The sequence below is a fragment of the Perognathus longimembris genome, chromosome 22, assembly GCF_023159225.1.
Source record: "Perognathus longimembris pacificus isolate PPM17 chromosome 22, ASM2315922v1, whole genome shotgun sequence".
Classification (NCBI taxonomy): Eukaryota; Metazoa; Chordata; class Mammalia; order Rodentia; family Heteromyidae; genus Perognathus; species Perognathus longimembris.
The window spans coordinates 25,223,017-25,242,500 of record NC_063182.1 but is presented as its reverse complement, the minus strand read 5'-3'; the positions used below and the strand labels follow the sequence as shown (position 1 = coordinate 25,242,500).

At 39.7% G+C, this 19,484-nt stretch overlaps 1 protein-coding gene across 2 annotated transcripts in view; it reads right to left on the bottom strand.

The window, feature by feature from the left end:
* Rhobtb3 (Rho related BTB domain containing 3) overlaps positions 1 to 19,126 on the bottom strand; it is a 67,207-nt gene extending 48,081 nt beyond the window's left edge. Inside the window, exons 1-4 of one of the 2 annotated variants that reach the window (XM_048331088.1) lie at positions 18,470 to 19,126; positions 18,060 to 18,285; positions 12,689 to 12,875; positions 2,015 to 2,166 (exon numbers count right to left, since the gene is read on the bottom strand). In XM_048331088.1, the coding sequence (XP_048187045.1) occupies positions 2,015 to 2,166; positions 12,689 to 12,875; positions 18,060 to 18,285; positions 18,470 to 18,471 (567 nt within the window). In that variant the 5' untranslated portion in view covers positions 18,472 to 19,126. Of the gene's footprint in view, positions 1 to 2,014; positions 2,170 to 12,688; positions 12,876 to 18,059; positions 18,286 to 18,469 lie in introns of both variants that reach the window. The other variant, XM_048331086.1, reaches the window with a different exon arrangement.
* Between the last annotated feature and the right edge of the window lie 358 nt (positions 19,127 to 19,484).

Here is a 19,484-nt window from a genome sequence, read left to right as displayed (position 1 = left end):
TTCCTCCATAAGCAGTCAGCCTTCCTCCCCCTCAGACCGTCAGGTATACATACCAGCAATGCAGTCCACCATCAGGACAGATGAAGAAGAAGGGGTCTGCACATACCCTGGGAATAGACTCTGGGCCAGTGAGCACAAAATTTTGGCGGCCTATGTTTTGGAGCACAGTCATAGCCCTGTCCAAGAGAACATTCTATATTGATAGACATGTTCTATAATATCTGTGCTGTCCAATAGCAGATGATGCTTAATGCAGATACGTAGCTACAGAACACTGGACCTCCAAAGCTTAAGTAATTATTTCATTTCTTTCAATTAGCTTAAATAGAAACAAGCATATGTAGAAATTACATACTCGACAATGCAGTCATAGAGGATGGGTAGGCATATGCCCTTGTTAGAGGGACACAACTGGACAAGAGCCAAATGATGATCTTCAAGGCTCACAGGAGGTGTTCCACTTTCCCAAGACAGAAGGGAGCACAGCACGGCTCTTCATTTCTGACTATTAAAAGTAAGTTTTCAAGCCATTTCACTCTAATATCATCTCCATCCATACTCTTTCAAATGTCATGATTTATGACCCTCAAGATCTCAATTAGTGATCAAGCGTCTAGAAAGATATCACTCCTACCTAATTCTCATTGTCTCGGATTAAACAAGCCAATAAAAACACTCTTTCTCCCAACCTTGACCACATCTTCAATTCTCATCATGTCTCCAACCCCAATGCAGGCTTAAGCTTTAGAAAGAAGGAGAAGCAAGGAGAGACAAGAAAAAAAAAAAGTCACACACAAGTGTGAGGGGGAACATGGGAAGAGTGATCTTGAGTTCTCAAGCTCTAGATCTTTGAATGGGGATCCTGAATTCTAAGGCTCACAACATAAGCCAACATCTTCTGCACAAAGGAAACCAAATCCAACCAATAAAACAGTCAATAACTGAAACATCTACTCCCTTCCCTTGCTCATTCCATGGGTATTTTATAGACATGTATAATTCTTAACTGAATTAAATATCTTAAAGCCACTAAATATAATTGCTGGTTGAATAATAGCCACTTATATCTGATAGGAATCAGTCCTGCTGATACTTGCTTCTTAATTTTAGACAGGTTAGTCAGATCCAAAACAAATTATAATTCTAGTACCATCAACATTTCTATATGAATCTCCATAGTGAAGTATTCTGGAATACTGGGTAAAGTGGTCAAACATAAGCTAGGAAAGTGACAAGCAATTCCAGAGTGCTCATGTTTAATATAGAATTTTCTTTGGTATGTCACCTATCGTGGATGATTAATGAGATTTGCCTGCTAAAATACAGTCCCTCTTGGATTGCCAGAAAGAGTTCAAAGTTAGTCAGTTCTTAAATGATACAACTCCACAGCACTCTCCAAGGACCACATAGTCCTAACATTATAGTCTTGGAATATGTGTTAAGATGAGCCTCAAAATGGACAAGACACACTAAACACCACTGTCACTGAGCAAGCAATCCCTGGCTCGCACATATCCAACAATAAGCTATTTATAGAAGCACTTTCCAGAATATGTTTGAACTACAACAACTTTAGTGTGTGTAAAGTTGGATTTTTAGTATGTGTAAATTTTAATATGTATATACTTGCTGAAGCAAACAGAAAGAAGAAAAACATTCTTTTTGAGTAATAGAAAAAAAACCAATAACTTTCAGGACCAATTGTCTCAGGCTGTCATGTTCACTCAGCTGCATCATGATTACTATCAGCTCACACAAGAGTGTGTAAGGAAATATGCTCTGGTTATATACAATGAACAAGTAAAAAAATCTGAAAAATATCTTATAAGATAAATAGAAAATGTTTAATTAAAAAAGAAAAAATTGTAAATCTCCTCCATTAAGCCATTGCTATTGGCTTTCATTTGATTTCTCAAAGTTAAGACTAGTCATGCTTTAAAAGTAAAGCTCTCAGAAAACAACCAAAGAATCAATCTGACAAATGACTTAATATGTAACAGAAACTTCCACATACCACTCCTCCAAAATATTTTCCTATGTAGAAGTCATCAAGGCTGTGTAATTCAAGATAAGTAGCTCCCAGTTCTTTAGCAAGTTGGATTCCTTCTGTTGTACTAACACAGCTCCCACGGTCCGAGGTACACAGTGGGCATGTACAAGGTAATTCTTCTGAGAAAATGAATTCAAAAACAAAGAGCTTTGAAATTAAACAGGAAACAAGTATACGTAGGTCATCTGAACATTGAACAAAGATTAAGAACTTAAATCTGTGTCACTATTCACTATACTCTCAACAAAGTATCAAGAATAGAAAAGTCTCTAAATAAACAAGCATTAACTACAAGGGAAATAAACAGAATTTTAGAAAACATAAGAATGCAAAAACAGGCAGTGGGTATTGTAAGGTCCACCCTGGAGGGCTCCATGCAGATGCACCGGCCTGTCTAAAGTTTCCGCCCAGTATTACTAAAGCTATTATAATAATAGACGAATCCTGCTAGGAACAGCAGACATGCTGCTTTTATACAACCTTGACAATCTGAACCTCAATGTTCTAGGCCAGTAGAAAAGAATTCAAAGATGAATTCCCCATAAAACCACAAAAAGCAGTGGGCTGGATTTTCTTTGCAATAAACTTTAAGTATATAACTCTATTCACCAAATATGAATAAGCTGCATACTTTTTTATTGAAATCTTCAATCTGACCTCATTTGCAAGGCCAAAAACCCCTACTTTGTAGATTTCCTATAAAGTACATTTTTATTAGTTCATCTATGTCAATCATTTGACTCTAAAACATTCCAACTTTAGAGACCAAATTATTCACTTTTTCTTTGTCCTTTAAGAGTAAAGATTACAGAAGGAATAAGAAGTATTTACCCCAAAATTAAACTGTCCCAAGATTGATGTTGGTACTATATACCTATTTATAGCTGGGAAGGTTAGTAGATTGACTTGTGTATAAGAACACACCCTACTAAAGCTAAAAATATATGTTCAATTCCATATTCAACACTTAGCTGTTTCACCACCAACACACCAGATGTGCCACATTCAAAAGGGCAGGAAGTCAAAGAGGGTTAAGTTATCTCTAGAAATGCATGTCCTTACAGGGTGACTTCCCTGAGCAACACAGCTCTGAGTTGGAGAGTAGTGTACATTAACCTTAAATGTGGGATGAATGATCTTGAAAAGAAATCTTCTAGGCAATGAGAAATACATGAGTCTGGGTAGAAGAAAAAACTTGAACTGCGACGTAGCTGATCATAGACTGCAGCTCACCCTACAAAACTTAGCAGCTATTTCAGAGTTGCTCTTCTCATGAAAGAAGGAAGCAAGGCCTCTGTACCTTCTTCCTATATGGCTAGAAATTAGATGAGCACATAATCTTGAGCAACTCCCATCCATGGAGGACAATGAATAAAAGGCACTGAAAGGCACTCAGCTAAGCACCATCAATTGACAGTCCTGGTTAACAAAGGGGTTAAATAGTGTCTCTGAAAGAGCATTGGAGCAACTACCCACAGGTGTGCAAAACTTGTTATCTACTCCATATTGGTAGAGCACTTATTTGTACATATCGGGGTTTATAGTAAGGATGTTTATCATACGTGCATACTATGTGTGTAATCACATATTATGTATGTGCACACACATGACTCCTGGGATGCATTTTAGAGCTCAGAAACTATGTATTCACACCCCTCATTTTTACAGAGATGAAAACTGCTTTTCAGAGTGGTCACATGGCTTATTCAAGTCTTCTAAATTATGCAAGACAGAAACAATAATAAAACTTGTTCTATCTGATAAACAAAAGTAGCATCAAAGGAGAGAACAAAAATGTGAGTGAAGAATCAGTTCCAAAGATACAATAATTTAAAATTTAAATTTGGCTTCTTTAATTATGCCATAAATTCTAATCTGAGTCTTTGCTTTTTACTTTTTCCCAGATCATTTTAGGTTTGGAGCAAAGTTTTCATGAAGAAATTAGTGTATCATGAAAAAACCTCACGTCAGAATTTCTCATTCCTTACAAAACCTTCTTTACAAAGCTTTGATTTTTCTGAAGACAGAAGCCTTGTTAAGTCTACAAAAGTCTTCTTATATTGAAGGAATGGGGTGAGTGGGCAGATCATCTTATTAAGCTTGATTTCTGGACAAAAATTAAGCCAAGTCAGTGTTCCAAGTGAAAAATCAAATGACCATAATATAAAATAATTGTCAACAGACCATTGTGATTTTAGGACCAAGTAAAACTAGCTTTAGGTTAAAACGAATTGAGTAGGGTTTTTTCCCATGGTGCGTCTATTTATTGATGTTATTAAAGACATTTAATTTTTATAGCGGTACTGAGGTTTAAACTTATTACCTCATATTTTGCTAGGCTGGCCCTCAACTACTTGAGATATAATTCAATCTCACAGAAACTTATCTTTCTGTTTACACACATGTATAGTCCTAATAGATTCTGTTAGTTGTGTCTCCATTATCTGCTTTTTATCTAAATTGTAAAACATTTTTTCAAAACTTCTTCAGAGACTTTTATTTTAATATCTCGTAAGTCTCTTCAGAACCACCTTACATCCTTGTGCACATCAAAAAGCTACATAATCAAAGGTTCTAAGTTAAAATCTGCCTTGACTTGGTTATAGCAGAAGAACCAACAAAATGGTTTTGTATTAAATAAATTTACCCTAAGCATTTTATCAACAAAGATCTGAGGGAGCAAAATCACTTTAAGCGGATTCCTCCAGGTCATAGTGGGTCATGGCTATATTTCTAGTTAACATTGTAGTCCTTTTTCCTTAACAAAGCAGGAAACAAAATTGACTCTGGCATTCAAATAAAGGGCATAAGTTTTCAAAGGAGAGGCTTTGGGACATTGAACAGTGATTCTTAGAATGTTGCCACTGCACAAAAGTTTTAGAAATTCTTTTCAAAACTTCTAGCTTAGTAATATGCCAAGCTCTATTAAGAATTAAGAAAAAACAAAAACCTTACAGGTAGAAAGCCCATCTTCCGAAGTTTAAGTATATGAAAACATCCTTGAAACATTTTGCAAATAATTTTCCTTTAAAAATAGATTCACTGTTTCGTAAAAGCTGAAAATCTCTTTAGAGCTAACTACGATAAGGATATTCACATATTCAAGCTTGTCAAAAATATATGAGACAAGGCTGAACTATATGAAATAGCCCTGGAATCCCAGCATTTGGAGGCTGAGGGAGGAAGACTGCAGGAGGCCAACCTCAGAAGTGCTGGGTATTTACAAAGTTTGTACAGCCAGCTTGGTTACACAGATAGACTCTGCCTTAAAAACAACACTACATATAGACAGATATAGATAAATAATAATACACATACATACAGACTCAACTGAAGAAAGAAATGAAACTGATTACATTTGCTGAATAATTTCTAGAAAGAGTTACAAGTTTACAAGAAATAGGGCAGGGAGGAAGGATACAATAATGAAGATCCTCAAGTTAAATGGCCAGATTTACATCTGTAATTACCTTTTAATCACATCTTATATGGTAAATAAAATTTAACTTGTTAGTGAAATTGATTCTTTCCACTTAGATTATTCGTAAAGCCATTCATTCCCTCATTAAACAAATGTTTAGAGGCCCTACCACACATCAAGCAACAGGGACATAAAGATGTAAAGATAAAAGGGACACACAGGCAACTGAACCAAGACAGACATGACTGCCCACATGAGCAACATAATATAATAAGTACTTAAATAAAGGTACACATAGTTACTATGGCAATAGAGGCAAGAAAATTAACTGCCTGTAGGGATTATGGATGGCATCACAGAAAAGGTAATAACAACGAATAACTATGAGTTTGCTAGGCAGATATGATAGCAGCTGTATACGAAGCACTCCTGTCATAGGAAATGGCACAGGTAGAGACCTGGATGTGAAAAAAAAGAAAGAGAGAGAGAAAGGGAGGGAGGGAGCGAAGGAGGAAAGAAGGAAAAAAGGAAGGAAGGGAGGGAGGGAGGGAGGGAGGGAGGGAGGGAGGAAAGAAGGAAGGGAGGGAGGGAAGGAAGGAAGGAAGGAAGGAAGGAAGGAAGGAAGGAAGGAAGGAAGGAAGGAAGGAAGGAAGGAAGGAAGGAAAAGAAACACCTTCATTTCCATTTTCAACATGGCAAACTAAACTCACAAGGCTGTCTTTCATCCTGGCCACACCATAGAAAGGGTAAAGTGAGGAGGTGGGAGGTAGGAAGGATTGAATGGACTACAACATTAAAAGTAGAGAGGAGATCTAATCAACCCAGAAACATGGAGTTCCTGACGGAATGAAGGCAGGCAGTGCAGGACTCAAGCAGAATGAGAAGTCCTAAGACGGGGGAGCCCCACACTTTGCTTAACACAGCGGATATCAAGAAGCAGGAGGCCCAAAAGCAACTGACTGAAGACTGGTTGAACAACAAAGGAAGCACTGAGGCCAATCATGGCTTCATCTGCTTCTACTATATTCCCCAGAGAATAGCTGAGCAGAAGGAAAAGAAAAGGAAGGTACCAACTGTCCCATCAGGGTAAAAAGGTTGCACAAGAATGCAAATTAAGAATGTCTGAGAAACACCATCAAATGGAAAGATTCAGAATACCTACACGGAGTCAGAGTTAATATTCATCAACATAGAATGATCAAGTAGAATTAATTATTCTCAGTTAAAAAATATTGTATTCTTAAGACAGGAACAAGAAGTTATGAAAGATCCAATTAGAAATCTTAAGTATGAAAAGATGTTGAAATTAAAATTTTAATCAAGCAGAGTGACAGAACAGATCCAGCAGAACTAATATATGAGCTGTTAAAAAAAAAAAAAAGAGGCCAAGGACAAAGCAACAAAAAGAAATAAAGAGATCTCTGTAATCCCAGCACTAGGAAGGCTGAGGCAGAAGGTTACAAAGTTCCTAGCTGGTGTGGACTACACTGTAACACTGTCTCAACAACAAAGTGGAAAGAAGGGAAAGAGAGAAGAAAAAAGGAAAGGTCAGAAATAGAAAAGAAAGATATGAACATCAGAGGAGTTATCCAGAAGCCTCTCTATAAGTCTAGATGATTTCTGAAGTCAGGAGGCAGCGACTTTCACAGATGGAGTTACTGTGTCAGGTAGGTAATGATGGGAATCTGCTTTGTTCTCCTAACTCCATGTTTCTCCCCTCTCAGCACTTTTTTTTTATGTATCCAAAGATCCTATATGAAGGACTTGCCTCTCCCTTCTAGGCCCATTCTTTCTATGTATATAAGATGGAATATGAAGGATTGACTCCAGCCTTATTCCCCAAGATCAAGCAAGACAAGCTTGACCACATGCCTGTCCTCAGGCAGTTCCTATCTGGGCTGGGCCAAAGATACCACCCTTGGTCCCCAAGGGACAATAGCCCCTCACCCCAGGTGGAGCATTCCACTGTGGGGCTGGTCAAGGACGTCACCCCAGGACCATAACCCATTTTGTTTGCTATTTCTTTGTTAAACCCTATATAAGCCCACCCCAAAACCCAGTCAGAAGCACAACCTCCAATCCCAAGGGAAGGTCTGTGCCCCTCACTGTTCCTCAATTAACAGTCCTGGCCAGTTGAGGATCGAGTCCAGCCTATTCCTTTTCCATTCTCCTCCATTTTCCCAACAGGTAAGACATAGGGAAATGTGCCTGGTAAGTGTCTAGAAGGAGCTACAGATCCTTAGTGAAGTGAGAGACTAATACTGTATTTGAGTAATGGGCTCAAAAGGAACCTCTGAATACACGTTTCCCCCCTCTCCCTCCCTCCCCCTCCCCCTTTCCTACCCTTCTCTCTTTCTTTCCTTTTTCTTTCGTTCCTCCCTCCCTCCCTCCTTCTCTCCCTTGGCTCAATTCTTTTCCTTAAAAGGATGAGTAAGCAGTGGAACAAACAGTAAGTAGTGAGACCCGGACAGCCTGGATGGTGGTTCCCAGGCGTCCATCTTGGTGAAGAGGAACTGAGCAAAGGGCAGGGATGGGCAAAATTCTCAGGTGAGCTCTGAACATTTTATACGGAAAAATAAGAAAGGACTTAAAAACTGACTGGAGCTAGTCTCTAAAGATTCCTTCTAGAGCAAACACTAGTATTATCTGAGAGAATAATCAGAAAAATAGATAATAACATGTTGAGCTTAGAAAATAAATTTTGAGCCATATGATTCTAAAAGAAAGTTCTGGGAGTGAAAAGAAAGAAAATTATTTCCAGAAGGAAACTGTTTATGGTGTAGACAGAAAGAAAATCACTGGAGTTTTCAGGTTTTTTTATTCATCCTGCTTAGGTTTGAAATTAAAAGTCAGCAAAAGAAAAGTTAGTGAGAAGGAAGCCCCTAAGGAACTCAAGCATTTAGTGTCATGATCTGACTTGTATTCATGTTTATTCTGAGAATTTATTTGAGAAAGAGGCAAGCCAATAATAGGAGGCCAGAGGCCAGTTTATCATGAAGCTGACACATCTCAAGTTTCAAGACCCTTTCCTTTCACCTTCTTCCCAAAGCCCTGGGGAACAGGGACAATAAATTCTCTCAGGTGGTCATATGCTTCTGTAAAAGTTGCAAAATAGGCTTTTTTCAAACAAGTGAAAAATTTACTACTATGATATATTCACTATGCAGCGTGTGCAACAAAAATGGTCTTATTCAATATTGAAACAACACCAACTACTATTAAGTAATAGTTCTTTTAATTAATAGTGGAAGAAAGGAATTTAGTAGTAAGACGTGATTTGCAAATGTCAAAATAGCTTGTGTTCGTCACTGTTATTTATTTAAGAATATTTTTTCAAAATAAGGTGTTTTCAGGGCTGGGGATATGGCCTAGTGGCAAGAGTGCTTGCCTCGTATACATGAGGCCCTGGGTTCAATTCCCCAGCACCACATATACAGAAAATGGCCAGAAGTGGCGCTGTGGCTCAAGTGGCAGAGTGCTAGCCTTGAGCAAGAAGAAGCCAGGCACAGTGCTCAGGCCCTGAGTCCAAGCCCCAGGACTGGCCCAAATAAATAAATAAATAAAATGTTTTCGTTATAATCGGTTAAGATCACTGCCTCTTTCTACTCTAGCTCCATTTGCCTTGTATCAGGCAGGCGGCTCTGAAGTTGCCAGAAGCCACTAAGGGAAAATTGCACTTTCGGTTTTAAAAGCTGTTACTCATGGCTTGCCCTTGTGCAGGTAAGTGCTGATAACTGTGTTCCTACAGGAATGACTTTCAGAAATGCTTCCGCCTCCTGCAGTGCAGACTGCCTGGGCCTCAGAGATGCTGAGCTGAAACACTAACAACGCCAGCCAACGGAGAGCGAAGGGACTGAAAGCAAAACAGACTATTATTCTCTTCTCTGCACAGGAACGATCACAAAGTGGCAGGTATGATGAAGAGGTGGTCACAAGACTTCACAGCCAAAAGGGAAATGCAGAAAAAAGTGCTAATTTGCAGCTTTTGGTTGCTTGAATAAAAATTAAACAAAATAATATTTATTGAAATGAGCTCCAGGAAATGGAAATAACAGGTTTTCTTTGTTGTTTTCTTTTTGCCTTGTTTGTTCATTTATCTGTCTTTCAGAGGGTAAAGGGAGGGGCACAGAAATGGGAGGTCAAAGGGTAACCAGTGCAGTAGTAGTACTCAGTGATATTCACTAGACACTATGTTGAAAATGAACTGTACAACTTGTGGGTGGGGATGGGAGGGGGAAAACTGGAAGCAAGTGAGGAAAATAGGTGACACTGTCCAAAAAGAAATGTACATCACCCTTATAATAACTATAAAAATAAAAATGATAATTTGTGGTACTTTCTCTTCTCATTACAAGTATTTTCTTTTTATGTATAAATGATTAGCATTATTTTTGTGATCTGAGTTAAATGCGTCAAGAGATAAAGCCAAAGGATGGAACACTGGAAACAACACATAACACACTGGTACTTGTGAAAGGACCAGTAGATCAGACAGACAATTGGAAAAAAAACACCCAAGAAAGAGTAGTTTTTTAAACAGAAGGTTTGAATAATTCTAAAGAGAGAATAATTTCTAAAGTATTTTAAATTTGACAAATAAGGATATAACTAACAACTCTAAGTAAAAACTTAGTGCAATGTGAAAGTTGAAGTGAGACTATAGTAGGCTAAAGATCAATAGGAAGTAGACTCAGAAAGTGTGGATAGCTCTCAAGAATCATAGCCAGGAACAGGAAGTAGTCAAAATACTAGGTCACAGCAGGGCTAGCTTCCTTTATTTGTACCAACTGAACAAATATCTATGATCCAGCTATTCCACTCCTATGAAAGGATCTACATATCATCAAAAGGAGAATGGCTCATTCATACAATGAAATAATTAGAAACATTAAAAAGAGGAAACTACATATACATGACACAAATTGCTTAATTCTGCTTGTATGAAGTTCAAGAATAGTTAAAACTGATCTGTTATTAAGAGGTCAGAGTAGTGGTTATCTCTAAGAAATGTGTTATTACCCGGAAAAGAGGCCTAAGAGAGCCTTCTGGACTGCTGGGATAGATATTCTACTTTTATCTGCGTGACAGATATATTGATATGTGGATAAGTTTAAAAAAAAAAAAAAAAAACACCTGTCCTTGAGATAACTGAATTCAGCCAGGTTACCATTGTAATCCTAGCTAGTCAGGAAGCAGAGATCTGAGGTTCCAAGTTGGAAGCCAGGTGGGCAGGAAAGTCTGTGAGACTCTTATCTCCAATTAACTACCAACAGAGCTGAAGTGGAGCTGTGGCCCAAGTGGCAGAGTGCTAGTCTTCAGCTAAAAAGCTCAGGGATATTGCCCAGGCCCTCAGTTTAAGGCCCAGTACTGGCAAACAAACAAACAAAAAAATTGTAAACTCTACATCTCTAACTTTCCTATGTCTCAATAAAAGTTAAAACAAAAATAAATGAATAATAATGAAATTTTAAAGACCACTTTACTAATAAAATATCACTAAGAATATCTCTGAAATACCCCAAATCTCTGTAAGCCTGACTTGCTTACTTAACATACTTTTTCCAGGTCCATCTATTTCCCTATAATATATCTCACTACCACATTTTCTTGATTCATTCAGCCCTTGTAGAGTACCTCACCTATTACCATAGCTTGGCTATGGTGAATAGTGCAGTAATGAACATGAGTGTACAGGTGTCTTTGCTATATCCTGACTTATAATCTTCTGGACAAATGTCCAAGATTGATATCACTGGATCATAGGGTAGTTTTGTTTTGTTTTGTTTTCAGTCTTAGGGCTTGAACTCAGAGTCTGGGCACTGTCCCTGAGCTCTTTAGGATGGGTTTGAACCATGATCCTCAGATCTTAGTGTCCTGAGTAGCTAGGATTAGAGGTGTAAGCCATAAGCGCCTGGCACAGGGTAGTTCTATGCTTAGTTTTTGGAGGAGTCTCCAAACTACCTTCTACAGTGGTTGCACTACTTTACATTCCTACCAACAGTATAATAGGGTTCCTTTAAGTCAGTGTCAAAGAGACAAAGAAAACATTGGCACATGTTTGTCTCATATGAAAAAGTTAGGACAATATGTTGTAAACAAACTATATAATCTGGAGGTGAGGACTGGGGAGGAGGGAAGGTTGGAGAAAAATGAGGGAGGAGGTAACAAGTTTAACAAGACATGTACTCACTACCTTATATATGTAACTGTAACCCCTCTGTACATCACCTTCACAATAAAATTAAATTTAAAAAAGATCTAAATAATACACATATATGAAAACCTATACAAAGCCACATGCATATATCCACAAACAAATTGACCAAATTACAGTGTATTCAGGGGAGGAGTTTAATGATGTAACTTATCTAAACAACTAACTTAAATTTTCACAAAATGAATAGCAGGAAGCTAAAACATGTTCTATTAGGGTTCAAAAGGGTGAATAATGTAATAGAGAATGAAAGGGCCTGTGAATACAATCATAATATTGAACGGACATGTGAAATAACAGAACCAGGTAACTGGAAGAGAAGGATGAGGTTGGGATACATGGGGACAGGAGGGATGATAAAAGGTGGAACACTGATCAGGATGCACTATACTCATAATTGACATGTTGAATTGAAACCCCTCAGTATAACTACTTAAAGATGATTTTAAAAAATCATAAAATAAAACACAGTGAAATCCAAGTGAATCCTGCCTTGGCCTCAAGCTATTTGGCATTAATATGCACAGCACCAGAACTGGAACTGCCTGAACCAAATGAATCCATCTGCCTGAGAATCAACACTCCCTCCCTCTCCCTCCCTCAGTCTCCTCAGTGCTGTCGGCTCATTTGTTATCATTCTAAAAAACCTGCCTCCTCTGCCTACTTCTGTCTCTGTCCTTCTCAACTGTGCAACCTTTAGAGTGTCAAACAGAGCTTTCTAAGGCTCGACATCACTCTAGTATCTTTCATGTGTGAAAAGAGCAGAGTTCCTGATTTCTTTCACTACTGTAGAAGAGCACTTTAAAAGACAGCTTTGTACCCATCAGATTTCCAGCAGTTTAGGATCCTCTCCTTTGATGTCTTACTCAGATCAAATGAAGAAATAAGAGCAGGCACTTGTACCCATAGCCATTTGGAGTATTAATCATTAATATAGTCAGCTTTTGTTAGATTTAGCATGGTGCTTGCATGTTTATTACACAAAAGAAAAATATGTACTCACCATTTTGTCTAGTTCCAACAGCAGCAATGATTACTGGAACTGAATTTAATGCTCTTTTGATCACTGGAATATAATTGTCTTTTACTTCATGGAATGAAAACTTGTCATTTACATTGTATTTGATCACAATGATGTCAGCGCCCCCAATTAGATTTCGTGATGTGTACCAATCACTGTCAAAAATGTCCTAGACCAAAATGCAAATAGCAAACATTAGTGATCTTCAATCATAAAACCAATTAGGACATATTAATGTAGTAATTTTAAATATTTTGTTCTATTTTAATTATTTGGATAAGATTTTCTCATTTAGCTTTTTCTGCTCATGGATGGTGCTCTACCACTTGAGCCACACTTCCACTTCTGACTTTTTTTGATTAGTTGGGAAATAAGACTCTTGGAGATTTGATTGCCCAGGCTGGCTCCAAGCTGCAGTTCTCAAATCTCAGCCTCTTGAGAAGCTAAGATTGTGGACATAAAACACCAGCATCTAGCTATAAATTTATTTTTAATTAGGTAACTATTTAAAATGTATTAACATCCAATGCTAGTAATACTATTTTTTAAATTTGTTATTCATTTAGCTTATATAAGACTGTACTAGCTAAACAATATATTTGAGGAATTCTTCAGATATCCGTACTTCAATGAGCACTTTGTTTTAAAGTTGCATTGTTTTCACCTCAAAACCTCAAAAACCTAATATTATAGAATTAGACACAGAGCTCTGGTATGAGTAATGGTACTTCAGAGAAATTCAGTGACCCACTTAGAGCCTGTAGGGTATTTTAGTGCTTTGAATTGCCATACACTGTGAATTTTGTGGTGTTCCATATATTTTATTCATACTTGAAAAATTCACATGTACTTTTCAGCTTTATACTGTGTATATGTAGTACATTTAGCAGGGTGGGGAGAATATCCCTCTATAAAACCTCTATGGTTTACAACATGTTAACATGAGAAGCAGTATATTTACAATTCATGTATTTTGTTTCTACATTAACAACTCAATATAAGCTTTCCAGTTGTATAATTTTTCTTTTGAAGTTGATAACAGTTGTATTTAGAATTGGGTTATAGAACCTGCTCCATAAAGTTTGGTGCTTTGATGCTTTAAAAATAATTTTAAAGCCAAGTGCTAGTGGCTCATGCCTACAATCCTAGTTACTCAGGAGGCTGAGATCTAAGGATTGGAATTTGAAGCTAGTCTAGGCAGGCTTTTATCTCCAATTAAGCAGCAAAAAGCCAGAAATGGAGCTGTGGCTTGAGTGGCAGAGTAAGAATTTTTTACTTAGGACTGCACTCATGGCCTTAATTCAAGTACAAGGACTAACACACACACACACATATATTTACACATATATGTATTTATGTATATTTGTATGTATATATACTTGTACACGTATATTTGTATATGTATGATTATTTGTGTGTGTATATTTTGCATATATATTTGTACACATATGTCTATATGTTGCATGTATTTGTATACAGTGTGTGTATAATTCATATCCAAATACTAGTGTGCAAAAAAAAATTCTTATCTCAATTTCATCGTCAAATATGCTCAAGTAGCTACTAGTTAACTACTGATCATTCTTTGTCCTTCGTTCAACCTTTGGTATACACTTCAAAGAATGTAATAAAGCTGAATTATGGAAACAGGACAAAACTATTGCACTGTGCAAGTTTGCACATTGACACATGAGTTCAAAATAGGGTTAATAGTGTTTTAAGAAGTCAATCAAGATCTAGGTGACAGAGCTCTTATCCTGTGATGGAAACTTCAGAAACAGTGTTACACAACAATGCTCTCTTGCTGAGCTTCTTCTCACCAATATCTCCCTATTCTCTATTCCTCCTCACCTGTCCATCTCTCAACAAGCACACTGCAGAATTTTAGACATGATTATTCCACAGGAAGTAAAAAGTAGAACACTCTTGAAGAAATTTTAAAGAGCCAGAAGAAAGGCAAAGTGAACTATCAACACCAAAGAGCAAAGGACTGAACTTGACGGAGTACATGGGGTTGGGTAGAGATGAAACATGGACACAGTTCAAGGACAAGTAAACACTTCCCACTACATACTCTACCCTAATTTCCAAATCCTAAAGCATAAAACTTCACTTTCAACTGTATAGTACAGCATTCAAATCCAAAGTCTACAAGTAGAACAGACTATGTAAGGATAACAACAAAAAGGTAAAGTCACATATACAGAATTCAAAACTCTAAATGGGATCAATAGGAAGGAGTCACCACCTCTGAGACAATAAATATAACTGTTTTCCACATTCCAAATAAATCAAGACTCTAGTTACTGGAAAGGCATAAAGGAAAGAGGGAACTTTAAGGAGAAATGTCTTAGGAAAGGGATGGGTTTAGATATCATCAACTCTATGGTACTGAGGATATAAAGACTTTAAATGCTTTTATGCATAATACAAATCGGGGCTTTGAATTTTGTATACAAAAAAAATTGTGAACATTCACCTCACTGCTTTTAATCAATTATTTTTGGTAGAAAGGAAAATATCTAGAAATGTGAAATGAATAAATAACATGATTGCACATGCAAAAAAAGGAGTAGGTAAAAAAAAGAAGTACTTAATAATGAGCTACATCTAATGAATTTGAAGCACATTTCTTAAAAAGTGCCAAGTTCTAAGGCAAAGAGCCAGAATAAGGCTATGGATCCATAGAAAATAACTTGGGAAGGGAAGTACAACTTTCTTATTCCAACTCCAAGGCAGCAACAGTTATGTCAAAGAGAAAATGTTCCATTGGTTTCTAGAATTATGAAGAAAATAAAAATTCTCCCACCCTCTGTAAATCAGTTCCCAGATTTCCTCTAGGGGATTACACAACACAATGCTTGGAGCCATATTTGGAGAACTGAACTCATCTTAAAAAAAAATCTGAACGTCTACAACATACCAATTTTATTCTACTTGATTATAGAGCTACAGATACAGCATCAACCAGCATTTACATTTTGCAGCTGTATTATATTGGTATAAATTGTAATGGGCATGTGAGGAAATTACCTTTGTTAAGTGTTAAGTGATACATGACTCTACTAAAGTGTTATAATAAACACTTTATTATAGTAACTACCACTTTTGGAGCATCTACTTCATGCCAGCATCTACGCTTTAGAACTTGTGCATGTACTATCTCATTTACTTCTCAGAACAGCTCTAGTAGGCTGAGATAATGATGATTATTCTAAAGAGGGAAAATAAGGCTGAGAGAAGGTGAAAGATTTACCAAAGACTTAGAAGCACTAAATGAAAAGGTGAGAATGCAAAATCACACCCTTTTGGTAACAAAATCCTTTGCTTTATTTACTCTGTTAATTAATTTGATACTGATATATGGAGTGTATGCCACTAATATACTCAACTTTACTATCTCCTTTGGCATTACTATTACTTAGAGAATCAAAGCACTTGTAAATGTAATCTTACTATGTCTGAAGAGATGTGTTAAACCTAGAAAATTATACTTGATTTAAAAAAAATTAGACTCAGATACCACCAGCGTCAAGCTATACAGTATAATTACTAGCTTAATAAATCAAACAACCACTGTATGGGCAAATTCCAGTCTACAAAGGTTTGTCTGATCCATTTGGAAGATTTCATTTCACTATACACAACACAAAGGAGCATAAGCATGATTTTTTGCTAACTTAAACAGAAAAATACTAATTAAAAACAGGAAAAGCAACCCTAACCTTTCAATTTGGCTTACTTGCTTTCCTCTACATTTATTTACCCTATTCACTACACATTTTGTTCAACAGTGTGTAGAACAAGTTGGTTTTCTGGCTTTTATAATGAAGACCCAGAGTAAAAGGAGTGTGGTCTTTGTTAGGCACAGACTCCTGATAGCTAGCAAGTTCTCCATGAATAATACTTCTGGCTCAATACTACTTCAGGCTCAAGGGCTCAACTGCATCCCTGACACTGAATGGTTTTAATTTAGTTTAGCACACGAACACAACCTTTCTTTAGCTGAAAATTTGTATGCTCCAATTGTTACATAAGAAACTCTTCTAGGTACGTTCTATATGTTTTGTTTGAAACATGTTATCTCCTGATAGTGATGATCCATTTTTTAAAATCCATTTTGAAAGTAAACAAAACAGGCAGGTGCTGGTGGCTCATGCCTGCGATCAGCCCTACTCAGGAGGCTGAGATCTGAGGCTAGTAGTTTGAAGACAGCTAGGGCAGAAAAGGCCGTGGGACTCTTATCTCCACTAAATTATTAGTAGAGCTGTGGCTCAAGTAACAGAGTGCTAGCCCTGAGCAAAAGAAATACATGAACAGTGCCCCGGCCCAGAGTTCAAGACCTATAAGGAGCACTAAAAGATAAAAAAAAAAAAAAGTTAACAAAACAACCACAAAGTAAAACCTACCAGAGAGAGAGAGGGGAGGGGGAAAAGAGCAAAATCTCACATCCCAATGACAACTTGTATTTTTTTCACACAGTTTTTTCTTGAAAAAGAAAAATCAGTCTTCTGCCAAAATATAAGTAACTCCAATACCAATAAACAGGAGGATGCTTTCAAGTTAGGTTAAGTAAAAACATTTGAAATAGAATAACAAGGCCTACTGAAAATACTTTTGTGTGTTAAAGAACAGACTCCTTCGTCCTTTGACCAGACACTCCAGAATCAATCTAAGACTTGTCAACTTTTCTATCATTTCAATTACCACAAATCTTAAGAGATTTTTTAAATTCTCAACATTAGTAAAATTTCTCATTTCAGATCACTACAAATAAACAGCTAATATCTGAGAAGCGTTTGTGTTATTGAAAAACAAAACAAAACAAAACCAAACCACTACTGAAAATTTTTTCAGAGGTTTAACAGTGTTACAAATGTGTATTTAAACATTAATCTTGGTCCCTGTCTTTTTCTCTCCCTTCCTTCCATTGCTGCAGTGTCCCGGTGAAAAGTATTTTTGTGTTGAGCTATAAGAGAGCTTTATTTATAGAACACAGGAGAGGCACTGGGTGTGGGGCGAGGGGGGGCCAAAAACAAACAGAACACAACGCTCTCCGCAAGTGGAACTCGGTGAGCCCGTCCCCTGGGGGTGACACACACAGCAATCGGCTCTTTACCTAGGGACAACCTACAGTCGGGAAGGTGTAAAGGCTCTGTATTCTCACGGGGACTTCCTAACCTTACCGTTCTCACTCTTCCCAAACCCTCGCCCGAAGAAACAAAGGACCAGATAAATAGTACTTAAAAAAAAAAGTTTAAAAACTCGACTTAACGCCGAGGGTCCCCGGGGATGGAAGCGGGGGGCCGGGGGACGCGTTCCCAGCCCCGGGCCGCGGGCCGCCGCCGCTTACCCAGACGGGACAGTCGTGAACCACGAGCTTGACGTTCCCAAACGCACTGGCCTGGTACTCGGTGAACACCGGCCGCGCCACCGTGCCGGTCGCGTTCAGCAACAAGCTGCTTTCGTCCCCGGAGACCAGAGGGCTTCTCCCCAGGTAGGTGCGGATGAGCCCCGACGGCCGATTGTCCTGGTGGAACGCGTCGCCCTCGTTCCCCAGCGCCACGATGTGAATGGACCTGCAGGGACAGAGAAGGGGGCCGCGGGGGCGAGGAGGAGAGCCGCGGCGAGCGCGCCCATCACTTTGCACGGAACAGGAAGTGCGGGGGGCCGCGCGCCGCCCGGGTGGGCACCCCGTCCCCTCGCCCCGGGGCGCACGGCGCGCGCTCGGGCTGGAGACAATGGCCGGACGGCGGTACCTACATGATCTCCAAGGCGAGGGTGAGGCGGCGACCCGGCGAATAGCAGCCACTCGCTCCCTCACCGTGTCGCGGAGCCCGGCGGCGGCGGCGGCGAGGGCGGCGTATTTACCCGCAATGTGCTCATCCCCCTCGCGCGCCTCCACCGCGGCGCGGCCGACGCAGAGCCCGAGCCCGGAGAGCCAGCGAGCGAGCGGGCCGGGGACCGGGGGGAGCCCGGGCGGGGGTGGTGGGGGGAGCGCACGGACGAGCGATCAAGGAGTGCCCGGGGACAGGGCGGGCGGCCCCCTTCCGAGGGCGGCCGGGCGCGGGGCAGGACTTCAAGCCCGAGTGGATTCGGATGACCGCTGCCCCTCGGCGCCGCGCCTCCTCGGCGGGGCAGCTGTCGCCTCCCACAGCTGCCGCTGCCCCTCCTCCTACTCCTTTCTCCTCCTCCTGCCACACTCGGTGGGAGGGGAAAAAAAGAAAAAGAAAAAAGGCCGCGCCCCCGCCCCTCGGCGGGCCCGGCCCCACACGTGCCGGCTCCCCGAGTCCGGCGGACGTGGGGGACGCGCTGCCTGCCCAGGTCCCCAAGTCCGAGTGGCCGCAGCCGGATACAAAGGAGCGGCCGGCGCCCGCGCCGCGGAATCGCAATCGTTCAATAGCAGGCAGAGCCCGCGAGCGGCCGCCCCCCCCCCCACCCGCCCGCCCGCCCGCCCGCAGCAAGTTTGCTCAACTCCAAGGGCTGTAACCGGAGCCCGGAAAGCGGGGTGGGGCCCGAGGCCCCCGCGCGCACCCTGGAACACGAGAGGGAAAAAAAGGGGCCTGAGCCAAACGGGGGATTCTGTCTAGCCCGTGTGCGGCTTCAGCAATTCCGTTTTGCTCCCTCCTGGCCTTGAGCGAAAGTGTTTACCCTGTCATCTGTCACCGTGCGCCACAGCTGCTTTCTAAAATCGTATTTGAGAGAGGAAAATCACAATCACACTTTTTTTTTTTCACGAAAGACTGAAGGCAACATTTATGGGCCTGCAGAGGGGAAA